The sequence below is a fragment of the Callorhinus ursinus genome, unplaced genomic scaffold (genome assembly GCF_003265705.2).
Source record: "Callorhinus ursinus isolate GAN/ISIS: 27379988/994484 unplaced genomic scaffold, GSC_fseal_2.0 scaffold25, whole genome shotgun sequence".
NCBI classification, from domain to species: domain Eukaryota; kingdom Metazoa; phylum Chordata; class Mammalia; order Carnivora; family Otariidae; genus Callorhinus; species Callorhinus ursinus.
Window position 1 is genome coordinate 23,000,421 of NW_027397087.1, and position 21,267 is coordinate 23,021,687.

Below are 21,267 nucleotides of genomic sequence, written 5' to 3' on the forward strand. Positions count from 1 at the left end.
GCCTGAAAATTGATAGCCTGTGCCTGATATAGGTCAGAGGTGACTTTTATGTTCTTGAAAAATGCATAAAGAGCTGATATATTGCTTAGTCCTCTGGATCATAAGGCCCTAGTCTTAATGTATTTTCTTATATGTATTTTATTTTTACCACCTCTAGTTTTTTTTATTCTCTTACAACTCTTCAATAAGAAAATGATGTAGTATGTAATTACATTATCCAGAAACTATGTGAATGCCTCATTTTACTGTATATTTTGAGGGATGTCTACCCATCATGGTAAAAACTGGTGCTTTAACTTAAAATTTCCAGACTCTAAGTGAAATATACTTCCTTACTTCAGTTATGGAATTTTTATATAATCCTCATAGTGAACAGGTTAAATTTAAGCTCACTCTTTAATCCTACCTTACATTTTATTTTAGTTGATAGGGCAGATTAATAGTTTGAAATGCTAACAAGTTCCCACTGATTTCATTTTTAAGATCCCTTTGTGGGTATTAGGGAGCAAGAAATCCTAAATGGTACTGGTCTTAAAACGCTTTATCTTTTTTTTCCAGTTTTTATTTTTAAATTTTCAAGTTGGTTTCATGTATTTAAGGATGGTTGAGATATTTTAACAATAAGACTGAGTAGTCTCTAGCAAAAAACAGATTAATGAGAGAAGAGGCTTTCTGTATTTTATTTAAGATTTTGTTATCGTATTATATTGGAAATATAACAGGCTTGGGCATCTATATGCAGAAAAGAAAAGCCAAGATATTAACCCTGTTTTTCCCACTATTTGAAAAGAGAAGGGGTTAATGATCTGTATCATATGTAGCCTTTGTGTGGTTGTATTCTGTAACATACTGTAAAATATTAATATGTGTTTATCATAAGCAGAAAACTGAAAACCATTTTGAATATCAATTTTGTGAGATTAAAAAATAGCAAGGAATAACGAGTTTCTGAGCTTCCTTATGTATAAAGAATTTGCCCTGCATTCAGTTTTCTCATTGATATGACTAAATTGTGTCCTTTATGCAGAAAGGTAGAAAGTCTTAGAGGTAAAGGAAGTAAAGTTTTGGGAGGAGAGGATTCCCGTTTTCTTCACCTTGAGGATTCTGGAGTTTCGGCCTTCCTCTGATCTGATCAGCCTCCATTTTCTAGGCCTTGAACTGAAGATGCTACAGAGTGTTCCAGGTATAAAAATTGCAGCAAGTACAGACATGATGCTCTTTTAATTGTATGAGGGGATTATTTTAATCTTATCAGAGACAACACAGAAATCCAAGTTTTGAAACTCAAGCTTAGAAATGCGTTTTTAATATTGAGCTTCTTTGGATGGAATCTGGGAAAGAAGAGACAGGAACTAACATGATTATAAGGGCTACTCTGTCAGGAGCTATACTGAGGGCTTTATGTTGACCTCATTTAACCCTCACAACCACTCTGTCATTTAGTTGTTACTGTCATTCTTTTATAAATAAGGAAAATGAGGTTCAGGGAAGTTAAGTAACTTGCTCAAGCCCCACCCAGTTAGTAAGTGCTGAGGTCAGAATTGAACCCAGATCTCTCTCCCAACAGCAGGTTTTCCCAAGGGCAAGTTAACTAGCCTCCATAGTAAAGGGCCAGATTTCATTTATCCTTACTATAATTTGTATCAAAATATACTACACTGGGAAGAAAATGAAACCGAGAAAAACAGGAGGCCATTCTTATAAATACTTAATGTATTTTGCATATATGATGAGACTAACAGTTTTATGAATGGAGATTGATGTGGTCAGTCAAGCAGATTTTTATTAGTTTCTGTTTAAGATGAAGAGCTTTAAACCAGATTTGTTTGAGAATTCAGGAAATCAGACTAGCGTGGTCTCCTCTTCTAATAGAACTCATAGTACTGAAAATTGCTTTAGCCAGGGTTTTGGCACCTGACTGCCCACCTAGCTTGTATTTTCATAAGAATTAGAGTAGAAAGTAGCTAAAATTTCATTATAAATACATCTAAGCCTTATGTTGCAAATAAACATTCTCAGTTAATAAAAGCACAGAAACCAACGTGAAAGTACATAGAGCTACATTTTGGTTCCATTGGGGATTTATTGCTAATTAACATGAGAGAAGAAAGTACAAGTAAATTAATTCAAATTTCCAGCTTGTCTATGGGCCCAGTAGAGTTAAACCTAACATTTGTATGATGAGGAAAACATGAATTAATTTAAGAATTCTGTGAAGATACAATGCTAACAACATAGAATGTCAAGGACTTTAGCTTAAATCTACTTTGATTTTTCTCCCCTTTACCAAAACTATCTTGAGACTATATTCTAGATATAAATCCAAGGATTTTTTTTTCCCCTTAATTTGTGGGCACAAATACCAAGGAGTGTAAAACTACGGCCGTTGCCAGGAGATTATGTCGTCACTGGTCAGCTTTATTAATGTTTCAGAAAGAAATTTATATCCCTTTCTACTAGTTCATGAATGTGTTGAAGAAAGAGATCAGGTTCTGTATTGTTGGATCTCAATTTCTTTAAAATGTAGGGAGCTGAGGAGTGACACTCATTGATTTGTTTAGTATATTATCCTAGCATAAGTTTCAAACCCAGTCCCTTAAAAATTCCATAGTTTATCTGTCAGGAAAAACTGAGATCATTATGACAATGATAGCAGTTACAATAAAGAACTGGTGAAAAATGCCCAGTGATGTTAACTTAAGATTAATAAAAATGTGCTTGACTTCCTAAGATATTTTTCTCACAGTTGAAAACCAGTAATACCCAGCTATGCTTGTTAGACAGCAGAACTAGTAATTGATTTTAAGCTGCTTTGTACTGAAAACTGGAATTTTGTTTTCTTATTGTTAGAGAGGAAATTTTACTTCATTTCACCCCTACACATGTCTCTGGGAATTCTTGGGAAAAGACATTGATCCTTTTACTTATGAAACTGTTGAAAATAAAAACATGTATTTTTATCCCTTTTACAGAAATTCCAGTTGTGTTTTTAGCAGGCTAGTTAGGTAAAAAGAATCCTTGACAGAGATGGTTTGCATGTCCTTGAGTTAGTCCTTGTACCTCAGATATTTTGCGTTATGATGCCATTGGTTTTGGTTTTTATGGTATTTGGTACTGAAACTGTCTAAATATTTTTCCCCTTGGGCTTGGAATTACCATAAAGACTCCAGTAGTAGATTGGACTTTCTGGCAAAGTGGCAAAACTTCTATTTTTATGTAATAATAAAATACTGAAAACATTGAAATATTTATCAAATCTGTTATCTAAGTATTCTTAGATATTGGAAAATTCTTCAATTAGAGAGTAGTTTCATAGTTTATTTAAAAATTTTAATGTCTTTCTTTGGGGTTATATTTCTTTTAATTTTGATTAGAGAAGGAACAAAGAAATTGGGAAGACCTAAATTTCAGAAACTTTAAAATTTTGCTATTTAAGTTAAAGATGCTTTGTATTTGAGTTTATACATTAGATCAGTATTCACAGAGAATAATGGATCCAAAATGATCAGAAAAATCAATAGAAAATTGTTTTTAGGAAATTTCTTGAACTTCCCCTAACACCTACCTAGCACCCTTATCTGAATCAGTATAATTCTTAAAGCCAAATTTTTATTTACTCTTTTTTAAACAGCTTATTTTTACTAAATTCAGGGCCCCCAAAATTCAGGAATAGAAACTGTTGTTTGTATTATTGTGTGAGGAACTTGGATAGGTTAATCAGCAATAACTAAAAAATAAATTCTTATGGTAATTACCTAGTTTTCCTTAATTTTTAAGTATTGACCCTTAAACATGCATATCTTAAAAATTATTGGCCTGGAGGTTTAATTACAGTTCTTGAAGATAGGATTTGACTTAGGTTGTGGTTTTCTTTTTTTCCAGTTTTTTTCCAGGTTTTTAGGTACTCGGGTATATCTTGTGAAATTTTTATTATTTAATTAAAAAATATAGTTATATAAAAATAAGGTAAATTAAGTGGATGTTCCTGAATATAATGTTACACTTTTATTTTGAAATTGATGGTAGGGTAAATTAGCCAAATGTTTTGTTTTGTTATTTTGGTAGATTGATAAAGACTGTGCTAAAGATGATTTCTGTTATTATTTTAAACTTTTCACATATTGGCGGTCCATGTTAGCATGTATTAAAGTGTTTAATGATACTTACTGGAATTTAAAGAAAACTGCTATTCAAATCATCTTGACCTTAGAGCTATTAGAAGCCGAAACATAATGAAATCTTGATAGTAATTACTGTGTTAGAGCATGTTCAGAAAAATGGATAAGCTCCTCCATCTTTCTTTTTTCCAAATCAGGTGAGGATGTTCCTAAATTTTTTGACAGTTTAGGCTGATTTTGGTTTTCATAGGCCTTGGAGCTTATGAGACTCCAAGAATATTTTTTTCAAAATAATTTATGCAATTCTAAACTGAGTAATGAAAAATGATCTAAACCTATGTTGTTCAATATAGTAACCGCTAGTCACATATGACTATTAAAGTAAAATTAAAAATTCAATTCCTCAGCTGTACTACTCATATTTCAAGTGTTCAATAGTCACATGTAAGTAGTGGCTACTATATTGTATAGCACAGATGTGGAACATATTCATCATCACAGAAACCTCTATTGGGTAGTGCTCATCTAAAGCATTCCTCTCATTTTTCAGTGGAAGGGTATCTTAATTAAGATTTATAGCTATTCTCACATACTAAGGAAAATTCCCAACTCATCTCCTCATCATTTGGGACATTTAAAAATATCAGCCACCACACAGGCTATGGATCTATTTTTAAAGGCATGGGGAGTGACATCGTCTTTTAACCCATCACTGGATGTGACAAGATTTAAAAAAACAGAAACAAAATGAAAAAGAAAAACCTTTTTAGCAAAAGTTACTACTTCTTTGCATCTTTTCTTAATATAACTATCAGAAAATCATTATGGCTCCCTGCTTGACAGGGATGTTTCCAGTATTAATCACAGGAGGTATGCATTGAAATCAAGAAACAGTGCACAGCTCCAGCCTTTAGAGCTAAACAGAGAATGATCTGCTCTGAATATGGAGTTATCCATATGACTAAACTGAATCATCCAAGCAAGTAAAAAGGAATGTTTTTGTTAACTTGACTTCAATTGGTTGAATGAGCTAAAACATCCCAAGGATAATTGTGTAATCACTGTAAAGAGTAATTATAAATATTCATCCCTGAAGTGCTCTGTCACTCTTAAGTTTGGGTAGGATGAGATGAGGACGTTAGAGATATTGATGTGGATTCGTTCTGTTCAGCCAGACTTAACAGGGAGGTATCTTAGATATTCAGTAATATTCATTCAGGTTGGAAAAAATGGTATAGTTCTGTTCACCAGACACTCAAAATTTCTCTCATCACCATACCTAGAGGATAAAATGTAAGTGCTTGGGAAAGAAGAAAGACAGTCCCATGATAACAATTGTGAGCCTGACATTCTGAAACGGAAGTTAGAATTCTAAAGAAAAGTTCTAAATATCGACCACATTTTACAGGAATATCTTAAATTACTTAACTACCTTTTTTTAAGATTTTATTTTTTTTTTAAGTAATCTCTAGACCCAGCGTGGGGCTTGAACTCACAGCCTGGATATCAAGAGTCTCAAGCTCTACCAACTGAGCCAGGGAGTCGCCCCTCTATTTCTCTTTTAAATAGTTTGATTCCTGGTAGATTTTAATCATCTTAAAGCATATATATTCCTTTCTCTTAATTTTAAGATTGTTTGTTGTGATACAAAATCATACTTAAGATGTAAACGTCTGATTAGATCATTAACTAGGAGGAAAAAAAAAACTGGCATCTATGTGCAGGTGATCAGATGACATAAGCAGTCTGGTTTTAATTTGTGGCCAGTACTGATTGTAACTAAAAGAGACTTGCTCTTTTTGTGGAATTGGCTGACTATTTCCCTACATCTGGAGTTAATAAAGTCTTTGAGACCACATCAGTTGCGCTTTGCCGCAAGAACTCTTTGATCTGAGAAATTGAGACTGGCGCAACTGCTGCTTCATAACATTGCATCTATGTTTTTGCAAGCTATGGTTAAGATACCAAAAGTAAAGTTATTTGGCTGGTGTTAGAAATGCTGTTAGATGGGCCTCTTTGAGAACCACGTTTTTCAAAACATTTTTATTATGATTAAAAACTTTGAACTTATGTTAGTAAATAAATGATAAACTTTTAATAGCTTAGAGTTTTCACCATTTTCATTTATAAAATCTATCTTTTAAAAGTCCATTTATTCTTTTTCAAACTCTGTTTGTAAAGACTAACATTAAAAACAACTTTACCTCTAAAATGAGCCCTGTTTTTTCCATACAGCTTAAAATTTTTACATACGAATAGGCTAGTCTCTTCTGCTTTGTATGGTTTATCTTGGTTTTCTTGTTTTCCATGACAGCGATCATTAACCATTATATGATCAGCATATTCTCCTTTATTTAACTGTGATTTGTAAGTCAGTACAGCCAGATTTATCCTTTAATTGCTTTTATAATTGCAAACATTTAGAATTTTTTAAAGTGTAAGTGTATGGAATACAGTGAATTGAATTGGGAATAAGGATAAATAAATATAAATGGACAAATTATAATTTAAATTGACAAATTATGTAGATTTTTGTGTGTGTGAGATGACACATCAAAACTGGAATTTTTTTCATAAGTTGGAGGCTTACATACTATTTCAATCTATAACCTGGATAGAATTAGAGAATTTTGTATTTCATACTTTGAGATCAAGTGATGGTGTATATAGTAAATAAAATAAGCATTTGTGACAAGAAGCATATGTTCTAATGCTGTCTTCTAAATTTTATTCTCATATGTATTTTCTTGCTGGGTCTTTGGATTTACTTTATTCTTCATTGTAGTTTCAGCCTAGTTTGGAAAAATCTTTGTAAAGGGGACAGAGGACATCTAGCTGTGGCTAAGTTTAGATACTGACACTTGATTAAAAGAAAAAAGTGCAAAATTCCTTTCCTGAAAACTTTTCCTGCCCATCAGCATTCCAAACACATTTGTATATACCCAATTATTTCACTGTGACACTATCTTATGTAATAGCACTAAACTAGAAAAATACATTTAATATCTGTAATGGGGAAGAAAACACATTTTATCTGCCATATTCCTTTATCTACAGTCTTTCTAGGTAGTTCTTAGGAATCCATCTTGTCTCAAACTTCTCAGGCACCACAGGTGTGTGTAGTCTTTACCTCTGGGATGGGAGAGGAAACTAACCTAAAATGTCATCCATTGAAAAGAAACACCTGTGCTGGTATGAAACCGACTAGCAAGAAAAGTAAAAATAGACTTTTCAATCTTTTATTTAGAATGAGTTATATTTATAAGTAGGATTATGCAGACAAAAACTGTAAGAACAGCATTCAGGAACTGAACAAGGGCAATATTTTGTAGAATAACGGCTTCTACAAGAATGACAGAAAGATGATTGAGATACTATTAGCTAATACTTAGGGCTTACCATGCTAAGCATTGTATATGTATTATCTCATCTGATTTTCCCATCAACCCCCTAATGCAAGTACTGTTAGCACCATCTTACCAATGAGGAAATTGAGTCTTGGAAGCTTAGGTAATTTGTCAAGAGTCTTTATAGTTAGTTAATGCCTCAGAGGAAGAATAAATGAATATAAATGATAGTTTATGTAAATAAAATTTTGGCGCACATTTTAATTTCAGTGTTTGCTTCCTCAACTTTTTTATTAGTGCATAGATATACTCAGGATAAAATACCAGACTATGTGGAAGGACATAAAGTAAATGTCTTCCCTCCCAATTCTAAGTCCAGAGGTGTAACCACTAAGTTTCTTATGTGTGATCCCAGAAATTTTCTATGCTTATGCCAAAAATATGTGTATGATATTTTACACATGCTCCCATAAATTTAAAAAGGTAGCTACTTTCTTTCACTTAAGTGAATACTTAGGATTTTTATTTGGAATGACATTTAATGGATGTACCCTTATCTAACTAAACAAAAGAAATATGTTTCCTACACTGTTCACAATAGGACACCTTTCCATTCTTCCTGACCCTTGGTTTACTTTTGCTTTTACAGAGTGTGCATCACCTTAATTGTTTATTTGTTTTCCTTCTTGACTGTAGTAATCATCATGAGAATGGTTTTATCATGTTTTGATTATTAAGGTTATTTAACTACCCATTTAGTTTTACAGAGAAATGGCAATGTTGGCTATTTGCCAATTCAAAATGTTCATAGTTTGCTTATCTGAAGCAAGGGTTTACCAAAGGAAATTAATACTGCTCTGACAAATTAAATGAGATTTTTCTTTTTTTAAGATTTTATTTATTTTATTTTAGAGAGAGAGAGAACATGCCCACTCACAGGAGTAGGGGGAGGGACAGAGGGAGGAGAGAGAGAATCTCAAGCAAACTCTGCACTTAGTGCAGAGCCCAGCGCTGGGCTTGATCCCATGATTCTGAGATCATGACCTAAGTGAAACCGGGAGTCAGACTCTCAACTGACTGAGCCACCCAGGCACCCCTAAATAAGATTTTTCTTAAAGCTGTGCCAGACTTAAAAGTTTACTTGAAATTAGAACCCCTCAGCAGAATTTGGTTTTAATTTTGCTAACCCTACTAAGTTAAGCAAGTTTCTGAAAACTTGCAGTGTGCCTTTTATGGTTATCGTTTAATAATAACAAAGTATAGTAACCTTTAATCTAACTTGTTTTGATTTCAATAAATCTTGTAACAGTGAAAAGAATGAATCTTAGGAACCAAAAATTTATTTCATGCTGTATTCAAAAGACACTGTTTCCACTACCACATTTTGAATCATGAGCCTATATGGATTTGTGTTTTGTAAGCAAAGTCAACATTTATGACTTTATTCAACCACCTGGTGTAATTGTCACACAAAGATGCATTATGGGATATTTGGAGTAGTATTTTTCTCAAGTAATCAGCTAAAAACAAATATGTAGATAGTAACCAAGTTAGATTTATATATGTGGATTTAGATTCTTTGGATTTGTGGCAGCTCTTTATAGATATTAGCTAGGACTTTTTAGGCCCTTTATGAAATGTAACACTTATTTTACATAAGTGATATATATGATAGTCATTTACATTTTAATTAAATTTCCTGTCTAATTTTTAAGGTATATGCACCATCCCCAAATTCAGATGATTTCAACCGTGAATCTCCTAGTTATCCATCTCCCAAACCACCAACCAGTATGTTTGCTAGCACTTTCTTTATGCAAGGTAAGTATTGCCAAATAGTTGTCAATCCTACAGCAGTTATCTATTGTGTATTAGCTAATATTTTAAGATTGTGAGGAAGGAGAAAACCTACACAGGAATTCATTTATTATTTTTAGGTATTTTTGGTCAAAATAAATTAAAATTTAGGTCTAAAATTTCTAATGCTATTTATTGCTGATTGCAATATAGTTGGACTATCCAACAAACCACTAGAGTGTCCCATCTAGTACTGATCAAACTTAAAAGGGACTTCAGTTGAGAAAAATGAGTAGAGCTGCTCTTTCTCATTTTAGAATTTAAACAAATGAAGGATATTAACAACTCTAGTTTCTTATATAAATTACAGACTCTTATCACCCCTAGAATGATCAATATAAATAAAGAGTGAAAATCAAAGAACAGAATAAGACTTAAGAGAGGAAAAGTGTTGCATTTCCTTTAATTCATGTCTAGCAAATAATTTTTATTTGGTCTCCTATGGTTTTGGACTATGGAAAGCATATACTATGGGAGCAATAAATCACTACATAAACTCTTCCTTGACTTTACACTGGTGAGTGAAGTCATTGCTAACACATTTCATTTGAAGGCTGACTATAATATAGTCATTATCAATTACTTACGTTTACTATTAGAGAAACTTCTTTATTCCACAGTTTCAGAATGTTTGATATAATGTACATTGCTTGTTATAAAGAATTTTTTGGTATATTTATGGTTATACCATTTAACCAAAATTAAATCCAACCCATCCTCAAATTTGAGATTTTTATTATCCTCTTTGATAAGAATTTAAATCTTCCAAGGATTTTTATAACAACCTACCTACTGCAGTTTGGATTACTTTTTTTCCCCCTCCAACTTTTTAGAGCTTTATTCCCTCTTTTTTACAGTAATTGAGGGAAGAAAACTAGATAGAAGACTGGGTTGGAAAGGGGAGGGGGGAAAAGTATCTGGAGGGTATCCTTTTGAATTCTTACGGCATCATCAAAATAAAAAATTTTAGCTAAGGACAATTTTATATTTCTCTTTTCGTCTTAGATGGGACCCACAATTCTTCTGACCTTTGGAGTTCATCAAATGGGATGAGCCAGCCTGGTTTTGGTGGAATTCTGGGGACCTCCACTTCCCACATGTCTCAGTCCAGTAGTTACGGCAGCCTTCATTCACATGACCGCTTGGTAGGCTCTAACACATGGCTAGGGTGCAGCAGCACTTGGTCCTCACTTGTGTTTCTCTTTGGATTGCAAGTGTAAGATTTGATTCTGCCAAAACTTGTGACATTTGAAATACTTCTAGGCTCACTGCATTTAGCATGCCTTTTAAAAAAGTAAATGACAGTAGTAGTGCTCTTCAGCTGCTAACTTGTAATGTTCTTTCTGACCTGTTATAGTAGTTGTCCAGTTATATGTGCATATTATTCAGAAAATGTATTTAATAGATCATGTCTCTTTCCCTCTTTCTCTAGAGCTATCCTCCACACTCAGTTTCACCAACAGACATAAACACGAGTCTCCCACCAATGTCTAGCTTCCATCGTGGCAGTACCAGCAATTCGCCTTATGTTGCTGCCTCACACACTCCTCCCATCAATGGATCAGATAGCATTCTAGGTGAGCTTTCTTGGGTTGGCAGAACTCCCTAAAACCTACATTGGGGATTTTCAATGAACCTCACATCTTTCAATATATTTTTGAGTATTGAGTTTTAAAGTGAAAGAAAGGAAGAAAAACTTTTTAATTTTCATTAATGTAGAAACTGGTACCGAACCTATCTTTAACTTAGCTTATTAAGTGTAACACATACACAATATTTGCTGCAGTGGGTGAGATAATGATAGAGAACACCTTTGAAATCACGGCAGAATGCTAAAAAAAAAAAAAAAAAAAAAAAAGCATCCTGCCTGCTAAAATTCTTGATTTGTTTTCTACCTGAAATATTCAGGAACCAGAGGGACTGCTGCTGGAAGCTCACAGACAGGTGATGCACTTGGAAAGGCTTTGGCATCTGTGAGTATTGATTTTACCTATTCTGCTGAATGAATTTTACACTGCTGATTCTGTTTTGTGGACGTGTCATAGTTAAGGGGTGTAGTTACAAAACAATCAACTTCATATCTCCATTAGAACTATTCTCAGCGTGTATTGATTCTTATTGCCCTTAAAATAACTCAGAACACCTTGCCACCCCATCCCCACAAGACCTGTCCTTCTAACTTCAATTTAAATATGTCTTTGACTTAATGGAACAGACATAGAAAGAAGAGAAATTTGGGGATTTTTAGATCTAAAGCAGAAATTATTGAGATTCATTGTTAAATCTATTTATTAGTTTTAAATACATACTTAATGAGTTGCCCATTTAAGTAAGTCAAATGGAACCAAGAAAACTCCGTTATTCTTCTGGTCCACAGAAGAAAGTGCCTTCATAAGAAATTTTTCTAAGACAGAAAGCATTTTACATATTTTTTAAAAGGAAAAATAATCATCTGCAACTGATTCATTCAAGAAATAGAGTCTTCCCCTAAAAAATCCAGATTCATTGAAGAATTCATGCTAACATGAGTAAAACTGATTTGAAGGAATCCCATAGTATTTTCTTGAGCAGCTAATTTATATCATATCAGGACATTAATGACAAAGCAATGATTGTTTTAGTAACTGATCCTTAAAACATTAAAACTGAAATCCCTTCTTTCAGAATTCTTTTGGGAGAGCATTTACCAGTAATTCACAAAGACTCCAAATCTCATTGTTTAAAAAAGGCACTTCTGCTTTGTACTTTCTGAATTTTCTCCTTAGGCTTTTTCTTTTTCTTTTTTTCTCCTTGAATGGTATGCCTCTCAGAATTCCCACAGAGTTGTCTTACACTTTCTATGAAGTGCAGTTAACTTTATCAGACACATTTACTGCTGTTCCTGGGGAAGGCAGACCACTTAACGTGTGAGTAGAGGAAGCAGCCATTGAACATTTAGGAGATAAACCTCTTTGTATATAGTTTCTGTAAATAAACCTTTCTCTGCATCCCAGTACAAGTTCTTTGAGAAATAAAGCCAAGGCAAACTCATCTACCACATGGTGGTACCACAAGAGATAGAGCTCAGTAAATGCTTGTTGAATTCAGTCTCACATCATATGACAAAAATAGTGAAGATAAGAACAAAGCCCATAAGAATATCAGCTATAATTTGAATGTTTACTAGGTACTGGGTATTACACTAAGCATTTACGTGCTTTGTTTCATTTAATCCTCTAGAAAACCCTGTGAGGTTGGCATTATTATCCTCACATTACAGATGAGGAACTAAAGTTTAAAAGGTTAAGTAACTTCAGCTCAGAAAGATTAAGTAGTTTGTCCTAGGGATCACCAAGCTAGGAAGGGTAAAGCGCATATATATTAGGTAAGAACCTGGTAAGAACCAACTATCTTCACTACTGTTTCTCCAGAAAGAGAAATGCTACAGTGACTGCGGTTTTACAGGATGTTGATGAGGATTAAAGGAAGTGGTCCTACATTTTCTGGACTTACTCCCACCTGATGAAAACTACCTGCTTAGAAATAAAATTATTCTATAATATTAAATCTGAGTGTCTCCCAGGAATTTGACTGGCTTACCGTATTTTCTCTTGATTCTGAAAAAATCCAGTAGCAGATATTTCACATGTAGGAGGACAAACAACGTTGAACTTTCAATTCTAGTCAACTTTAAAAAATACAAACTGCATTTTGGGGGCTTTTTTCTCAAAAGTCTTTTGTTTATTTTATGCAAGGAAAACTTCTGTAAAGGAACCTTGGCAGGTAGGCAGACAAAAATTTGTGATGTTCTCAGTGGTTGTCCTTCAAGCTCCCTTTCAGTTACCCTTCTTATAGTTGACTGTTTCCCATATTATGACCAGCGTAGTAACCAAACCAGTTGGCACTAGGGGGGGAAAAAAAATCCAAATTCTCCATGAGTGGAAGCCAGGGAAGAATGTTTAATCTAGTTAGTGGGTGGGCTTTGGTTGTCATGGAAACTCAGCTCTGTCATCCTGTGTTGTTACTAGGCAGGAGCAGCCAGGTCATTCCATAAATCACTTCTGTCATAGCTGACGGTGATGCATTCCATCTGCTCCATCACTGCATGCCATAGTCTACACACTTGAAATCCCTTCCTTCAACCCATCTGCTGCCCCCTCCCCACCAGACACCTCCCCAAAGCACATTCTTTCTCTAACTTCCATTACCGACTCACATTCACTTTAGCGCTCACAGATTGTACTGAAAAACAAAAACATTACATGGGGAGTAGGAAGGATTAGAAGCAATGAGGAGAAGGAATTTTCTGAGGATTACATTTGAGAGTCTAACATTCATATCAGAATTTTATGTCAGGTATTACAGATCTTTGGAAATGGTGACCGTGGGTATTTTGAAATTTTAAGTTCTTTAGAATATAACATTTTTAATAGAGCATCTAGTTTTAGATGGAGAAAACACTATGCTATTGTCATTAGAAGTTATTTCTAGCTCCCCAGTAGTCTGATACATGTCTTAGAAGATCTTTCATGTGTGAAACATCACAGGGTACAACCTTTGTTCTTTAGGTATTAAAGAGCACACAGAATACTGTGATTAAACATGTAAGGCCAGATAATGCATTTGCAAAGGTTCCTTTATTTTAGGTTTAAGCCGGGATAATTGTGGTCTTAATCTCAGGATAGCTAGAAAGAGAATTGTACATGAAAGTATTTACACAAAGTTCCCAAAGCCCTGTGGATTATGCATTAGTTTAGATAATAAACTAGGGAAGATAGAAGGAAAGGAAAATCTGGGTATTCGTGCCATTTCTAATGTGTTTCCCTGAACATTTGCCAGACAATAACCCTTTAAGATTGTGCCCGTGGAGAGTTATGTAGAGGAAGAAACATCTGGTTTATTTCAGTGCCTAATACCATATCAAAACACTTGGTCTTTAATTTAGAGGAGATCAAACAAGAGGACTGTTTAACTTTGTTGATTATATCAGACTTCTTTGTGATAATTTATGTTTTGATTTCTACCTCCGAGCAAAGGGGGGGGGGAGAGAGAGAGAGAGTGTGTGTGTGTGTGTGTGTGTGTGTGTGCGTGCGTGTGTGTGTGTGTGTGTGTGTGTGTTAATCTGGATAGTTAAATGGTCAGTAGTCTCTAACAAAAGAAAAGAAAATTCAGGGAAGTTGACGTTTAAAAGTAATTCATGAAATAAGTTTCTTTGTTCCTTAGACTCAATAACATTAGCATAATAAAGATTAACTGAAATGTGCACTGTAGTGTTTAAAAAATTGGGCTCACAGTTCCAAGGTTGGGCTTGGGAGCCCTTCATTGTTTCTTTTTTGTCTGAGGTCCTTTTCATTAGCTTCTGGCTTATTGGCACCCTGCTGATTGGAATGGACCATGACTGATAGGAGGAGGAGCCTCATTTGTTGCAGTAAAATGAGGCATATTACCGTTTAAGCCTGGCAGAAGGTATTGGGGGTTATTCATCATTGGTCATTTAACAGTATGAGGACCATGGACTGCATGCAGAATGAGTTCTTACTTTGTGTTTATGCTTTACATTCTAAATCGCTCCCATCCCCATTTTTTAAGCAACTGACTTTTCTTTTTCTTTCAAACATCAGTGTAGTTCTTTAAGGTCAGAACGTATAAGAAGTAATGAAATCCTGATTTAGAATGCTCTTTGTCAAGTAAAGTCTAATTTTAGCATTTCTTAAAGTAACGACAATTTCTCATAGAATAAGTTTAACTTGTATGTGATTTGGTGATAGAATAAACATACAGAGGTGAGTTTAATGAAATGATATGTGATCTAAAAGGCTGTATTACCCTGTTTTTATAATGTTGTGTTGCTCCTCCTCTCCCACATACCCATTCTTTTTTTTAAAGATTTTATTTGTCAGAGAGCGCACAAGCAGAGGGGAGCGGCAGGCAGAGGGAGAAGCAGGCTTCCCACTGAGCAGGGAGCCCAATATGGGACTCCATCCCAGAACCCTGGGATCATGACCTGAGCCAAAGGCAAACGCTTAACTGACTGAGCCACCCAGGCATCCCCCACATACCCACTCTTTTCTATGAAAGTAGAAGGGACAAGAAAAGTCCTATAATTTGCCAGGCTATCTGTCAGTTCAGGAAGGGTATTAATAACAATTCTGTCTGTCATCACTTTAATTTAGGGCAAAGGAGAACTAGACGATGTGATGGGTGAGTGGAGAAAATGCCTTTTATTATACAAACGGAGAAGCTGTTTTTGAAGAAAACACCAAAATTATATATTTTTACACTTGATACATTTTATATTTGATATGTGTTTTTACAGTGATTTTTTTTAAGCCCTCATTTGATTGTCTTGATAGTCTATTTATACCCTCAAAAACTCACACCTGCCTAACAGTGTGGTATGGACAGCTTAATACATAAACACTAATTCTCAGAAATATTAGTGGAACATCACCATATCATTGTTCTCAAAGCTTATACCATAAAACCGATTTGTAAATGAATTCACCTTTATAACAAGAGCTTTTAACCCTCTTTGGTATTTCTGTTACTGAACCCCATTACATAAATACTAAGAAATACTACCATCTACTGAGTCTTGCTTTTTACTGAAAAGTAGCTGTAGCAGATTTCAAGTGCAGTTTAGTTACTCCAGTTTTTTTTTAAATAAATATTCAGCACCTACTTGTATAAGACAGTGATAGGCAATGATGGATTCAGTGTAGAACATTATAAGGTCTCTGCCTTCAAAGAGCTTACAGTCAAGGAGAGAAGATATGACAGGTATACAAAAAATGATCATGTAGAATATACTGTGAAGTAAAAGACTCAAGAAAAGTATAATTATTCTAAGAGTATAAAGGAGGTGAAGATGAGTGTAAATGAGGAGGTGACATTTGAGCTGGGCTATCATGTGTTGTAGAATTCCATCAGGGAGAAATTAAGAAATAGGCATTTTGAAAGGATAAGCTATGTTCAGAAAATGAAAAAAAATACATCTTTTTTTGCATTATTGGGTACATAATGTTTATATGTAGGTTATAAGGTAAAAAGCTTATTTTTGTGACCAGATTATGGAAGACATCAAATGTCATTCTGTTCTATTTAGTAGGCAACAGGAAGTACTGCATGGGGTTTGACTGTTTAAAACTGGTTGGGGACAAAAGCTCAGGCAATTATATATGGGGTAAAAAGAGCAGGGAGTAACTAGAAATATAACGACTTAAATAATTCCTCCATAAGTTCTACTAAAGGTTTAAAGTAGTGTCACACTGGTGAGAAAGATGTGTTCCTATCCCAGAAACATAGAGAATTACAGGTATTGGAGTCTGTGGTGGGAAGGGTGGAGCGGGGGAAGAAGGGGTGGGGAGAGAGAGTGAATTTGGTGACCATGAGGATGCTGGTGCCGAAGTAGAGGAAACAGAAGGGTAGAGATGGGAAGGGTAGGAAGCTTGGGGCAGTGATGCAAAGTTTGGCTTGGCATATTGAGCTTGAAGTGAAAGAGTATGTCCAGATGGAGAAGTCCAGCAACCAGTATGAGCATAGAAATGTCACTCACAGAGGTGTCATAGTTGATACTTTCAGAAATGATATTACCAAGGGATAAAACACCGGTTGATAGAAAAGAAAACCGAGACTAGAGCTCTGAGAGAAACCTACGTTAAGAAACTGGAAGCATGAAAGAGAAACAGAGCCTAAGTATTACATCCAGTGATATAATCCTTACTTCTCGCAAGGATAATAATCATTCATTCTTTCAACAAGTATATATTTACCAGCCCTGTTGTAGAATCTGAAGCTACTGCAAATCCTGTATAATTCAGATTTTGTCTGAATAAGACAAAGTCCTAGCTGTCCTGGAGCATACATTTTACTGCAAGAAAAGTTAAGAGACAGATATAAAACAACTAAACAAATTTAGACAGTTAAGGATCAATGTAAACACTATGAAGAAACATGACAAAACCAGCAGGGTATGACAGAGAGGCAGTGCTGTTTCTCCAATGCTTTCACGTTGGTGACCTTTACAGCGAGTTGGTCTATTTGATGATAATCAAAGTTTTGCATGAAACTGAAACTTCTCACTGCTCATCCACCCACCCTCAATGTTATCAACTCTTCCCTCCCTTACCAATGTTATAGTTAAGACATATTTCATAAAAGTTAGCATCAGTTATTCCTAAAAATGTGACCTTTAGCTAATTTTTACATGTGCATCCTGATTTTTTACAAGGTAACAACTTTAAGACCAACAGTATTGATCTTAATACGACATACTACCCTCCCTGTTTCTAGTCCTTCCATAACATTTTTTGAAGTCTCCATAGTTTTGCTTTCCCAAAATGGCTTTTTAACTTGAATATACAACTTCTAGATCTGGCTGTTTGGAGAGAGTTGGTGATTAAAGGCATTTACAATTAGAATTTAGTAACATTATACAAATTGGTGTATTTTCTTTGAGGTAGGTATATCCATTTGTAGTCAAAGGAAAATAGGTTTTCTGGCTGCTTGCAATTCAATTAGTGCTTTCTTCTTTTTGAAAAATAAAAGCTGTTGTGTTTAATGATTATGACTTGTGGAATTTTGTCTTTCATGAGCCTGTCCCAGTATCTGGCTTTTTCAAGCATATTATGTTGTCTTTAAAACCAATGCTGAGACCCCCTTGTTTGCCATAATTTGAGACTCTTTAAATTCATTAGAGCTCTAAGCTTATTCAGAACAAGGGTATTTCTATTGGATGACTCCTTTCACCCACAAGTCATTTTCCTTTTTAAAATGCTTGACCACAGTTCATCCACATAAGTTGATTTGTCTGCCCTAAGTTAAGTGCTAAGATGTGAAGATGGTTTATTATGCTTATTATAGAATAGAAATAGAATTTCCTAGAGAAAACTTCCTAGGGACTCTTAGTACTTGGATTAAAGAGACTTTTAAAATATTTAATGGTTAGTTAAGTAAACTTGTCACTATTCTCTGTCACTATTTTTTAGCAATATGAAATAAATACAATATATTGCAACAAAACTTTTAGCCAAAATACCAAAATTTATGCATCCACATGTTTTAAAGTGGATCCCCTTGGGGCTCCTGGGTTACTCAATGGGTTAAGCATCTAATTCTTGATTTCAGTTCAGGTCATGATCTCAGGGTGGTGAGATCAAGCCCACGTCAATCCCACATGGGGCTCTGTGCTGGGCGTGGAGCCTGCTTAAGATTCTCTCTCTCCCTCTGCCCCTCCCCCCCTGCCCAGTTCATGCACGCATGCTTTCTCTCAATGAATGAATGAATGAATGAATGAAGTGGACCTCTTAGGAGGTGAAATTCACAAATCATTTTGGGAACATTTTCTGAAGGGCTTTTAGGGTTTCTTCCACTTTCCTCAAGGGTGACAAGATACCCTTTGGGAGCAAGTTCAGTTTTATATGATACATCATTTGGAGCTAAATTTGGGAAAAATGTAGTTGATCAAACTGAGAACCTTTTAAGTAAGAAATAAAGAGTATTTAAAAATTTTTCTTCTTTGGCTTTTAAAACATTTTTTTTCTTTTTTTGACAGCGCGCGCACACGCAGGGGGAGCAACAGGCAGAGGGAGAGGGAGAAGCAGGCTCCCTGCTGAGCAGGGAGCCCAATGCAGGAGGCGCCCTAAAAATGTTTTTAAAGACTATTGTCAAAAGACAATAGTTTCCTGAGATAATTATTTTTAATGAATATCACTTATTTGGATGGTATATTTAAGAAAGATTGTTGAGTTTTTTTTTAAGATTTTATTTATTTATTTGACACAGAGAGCACACAGCAGGGGGAGCAGCAGAGGGAGAGGGGGAAGCAGACTCTCCACTGAGCAGGGAGCCCGATGCGGGGTTCGATCCCAGGACCCTGATCATGACCTGAGCCAAAGGCAGATGCCTAACCAACTGAGCCACCCAGGCGCCCCAAGAAAAATTGTTTATTAGATGTGTTAATTCATAGTCACTTCTCTTTTTTGTTCTAACAGAAACCTTAATAATTTTTAACTGGAATAGTAAAGAAATAGGATCTATTTTATTCCTCTCATTATTAGAATATATATACTTTTTTTTTAAGTAGTCTCTGTGTCCAGTATGGGGCTCAAACTCATGAGAGTCACATGCTCTACTGATTGAGCCAGGTAGGTGCCCTGAGAATATATAAGATACTTTTTAATCCTAGCTTTAAAACTATATATAGCCTTCATGTAATGGAATAGTCCTAAATTGATGAAACCAGTTTTTCACTCTTGAGTTTTAGGGGTGGCAACTTAGATTATAAAAATAACTCCATGCAAATGGATTTCTATTTTTGTTGTTGTCACATATTGATAAATATATACTTTGTTTTCTGGTTAGATTTATTCTCCTGACCATACCAGCAGTAGTTTTCCATCAAATCCGTCAACACCAGTTGGATCACCCTCACCTCTCACAGGTAGGCTTCGGTTTTATCTATTGACTTAAAAACGTGTATTGGGCTGCTTTGAAATATTTGAACTTTGTTTATTTTCCAATAAAATCTAGTAAAAATTCATGAAAAATCATCTGAATTTTGAGAAAATATGTAAACAGAGCCTTCCTCTTGTTCATTTTCAATATTAAAATATTTACTAGTTTTGAATTATTCTTTTCCAATTCTTAATTTGGTATAATTTCTAAGAACGGTTGTTATAACAGGACAAAAATGAGGTTAGACAATTGGGATGAAAGCAAAATAGAAGGAGATAATTCAAAATTTTTGGTAAGGTAACATAGAAAGTAAACAGAATACCCTATTTAGAAGAACATGTAACTTCTTTCTTCCTTGTTCTCTGCCTTTTCCATGTACCATGTATAAGACTTAGAAGTGAGTAAGTTTCTACTAGTTTGTCTTTATTTTTAGGTCCACTAAGTTATTATTTCATATATATATATAAATTCTTGGGAATAGTGTAGCTTTTTGCTAAGGAAGTTTCTGTCAATGTGGATGAATATTGTTAGTGAGTTAGAGAAGCGGGTTCAGATTTGTTTTATTTTTTCCTGTTTTTTTCCACATTTGCTGTAACAAGTTCCAGTTGCTATCCTATAGTATAAATTTGTTGAGGTACAATTATTATTGTAAATAGGAATTGTAAATTTGCTGAGATACACTTATTGTAAATATTGTAAATTAGAAGGAAAAAAATTATAGGGAAGTGCTTAATATTTATTAAGCTATAATTTTAAAACTTGAATTATATTTTTCTGAGCAGTGTTTGAGAAAAAAAAACATGCTGAAGAAGAAATATATTAGTTGTGAGGAAAAGACATTAGGCAGCTGGGTAAAAATTGCCTTACTCCTCCAGCAGTTGACCTCAGCATTGATTCTCTTTTTCTGATCAAGTCATTAAGTAAGTCCATGTGGCTTTCTTGTTGTTGTTAAACCTTTTTGCCTTGTTGAAGGCTTCTGGTGTATCAGGGCCCTGACTGTCACCTGTGCGTAGTGCCTTGGCTCTGGGCCTCCGCTAAGAAGCACTCCGGTGTAGGGTGATGGACTGAACCGCTGGCAGCTGCTTTCGGCTCTTAGTGGGCTCAGCCACTCTCTCAGACCCCGTGGCTTCAGCTGTCAAGTACAAGTTGAACAGCTGTTCCCCACATAGACAGGACTATGAAAGACCCATTGACTTAAAGTTGTTATTTAACAGAGAGCTGAAATTACAGGAAGAATGATGTAACTTTAACCCTGCTCACCCTTCTGGCACAGTTTTACTAAAGCTATCAGTGTCATTTTTGCCACAGCCTGTTTCCCTTTCTCATCAGATGAGAATATCTGTCCTTACTGTGTGTTCCCACCTCCTCGCCTCCTCTGCCCAGTGCGCTGTAAAAGTGTCCTTTGGTTTTTATTAATACTGGGTAGGAAGTCAGGCAGCAGAGGAGTTCAGTATTTATGAGGGGATTTCACTAAAATGGAGAATCAGAGACTTAGACATTTTTCAAAAAAT

The 21,267-nt window shown here is 34.9% G+C and overlaps 1 protein-coding gene across 14 annotated transcripts in view; it reads left to right on the forward strand.

The window, feature by feature from the left end:
- TCF12 (transcription factor 12) overlaps positions 1-21,267 on the forward strand; it is a 375,554-nt gene that overhangs the window by 318,429 nt on the left and 35,858 nt on the right. For 13 of the 14 annotated variants that reach the window (XM_025883884.2, XM_025883886.2, XM_073877071.1 and 10 more), the window contains 5 exons: positions 9,181-9,286; positions 10,328-10,467; positions 10,755-10,899; positions 11,231-11,295; positions 19,664-19,742. In XM_025883884.2, coding sequence (XP_025739669.1) covers positions 9,181-9,286; positions 10,328-10,467; positions 10,755-10,899; positions 11,231-11,295; positions 19,664-19,742 — 535 coding nt within the window. Of the gene's footprint in view, positions 1-1,043; positions 1,184-9,180; positions 9,287-10,327; positions 10,468-10,754; positions 10,900-11,230; positions 11,296-19,663; positions 19,743-21,267 lie in introns of those variants that run through there. The other variant, XM_073877075.1, reaches the window with a different exon arrangement.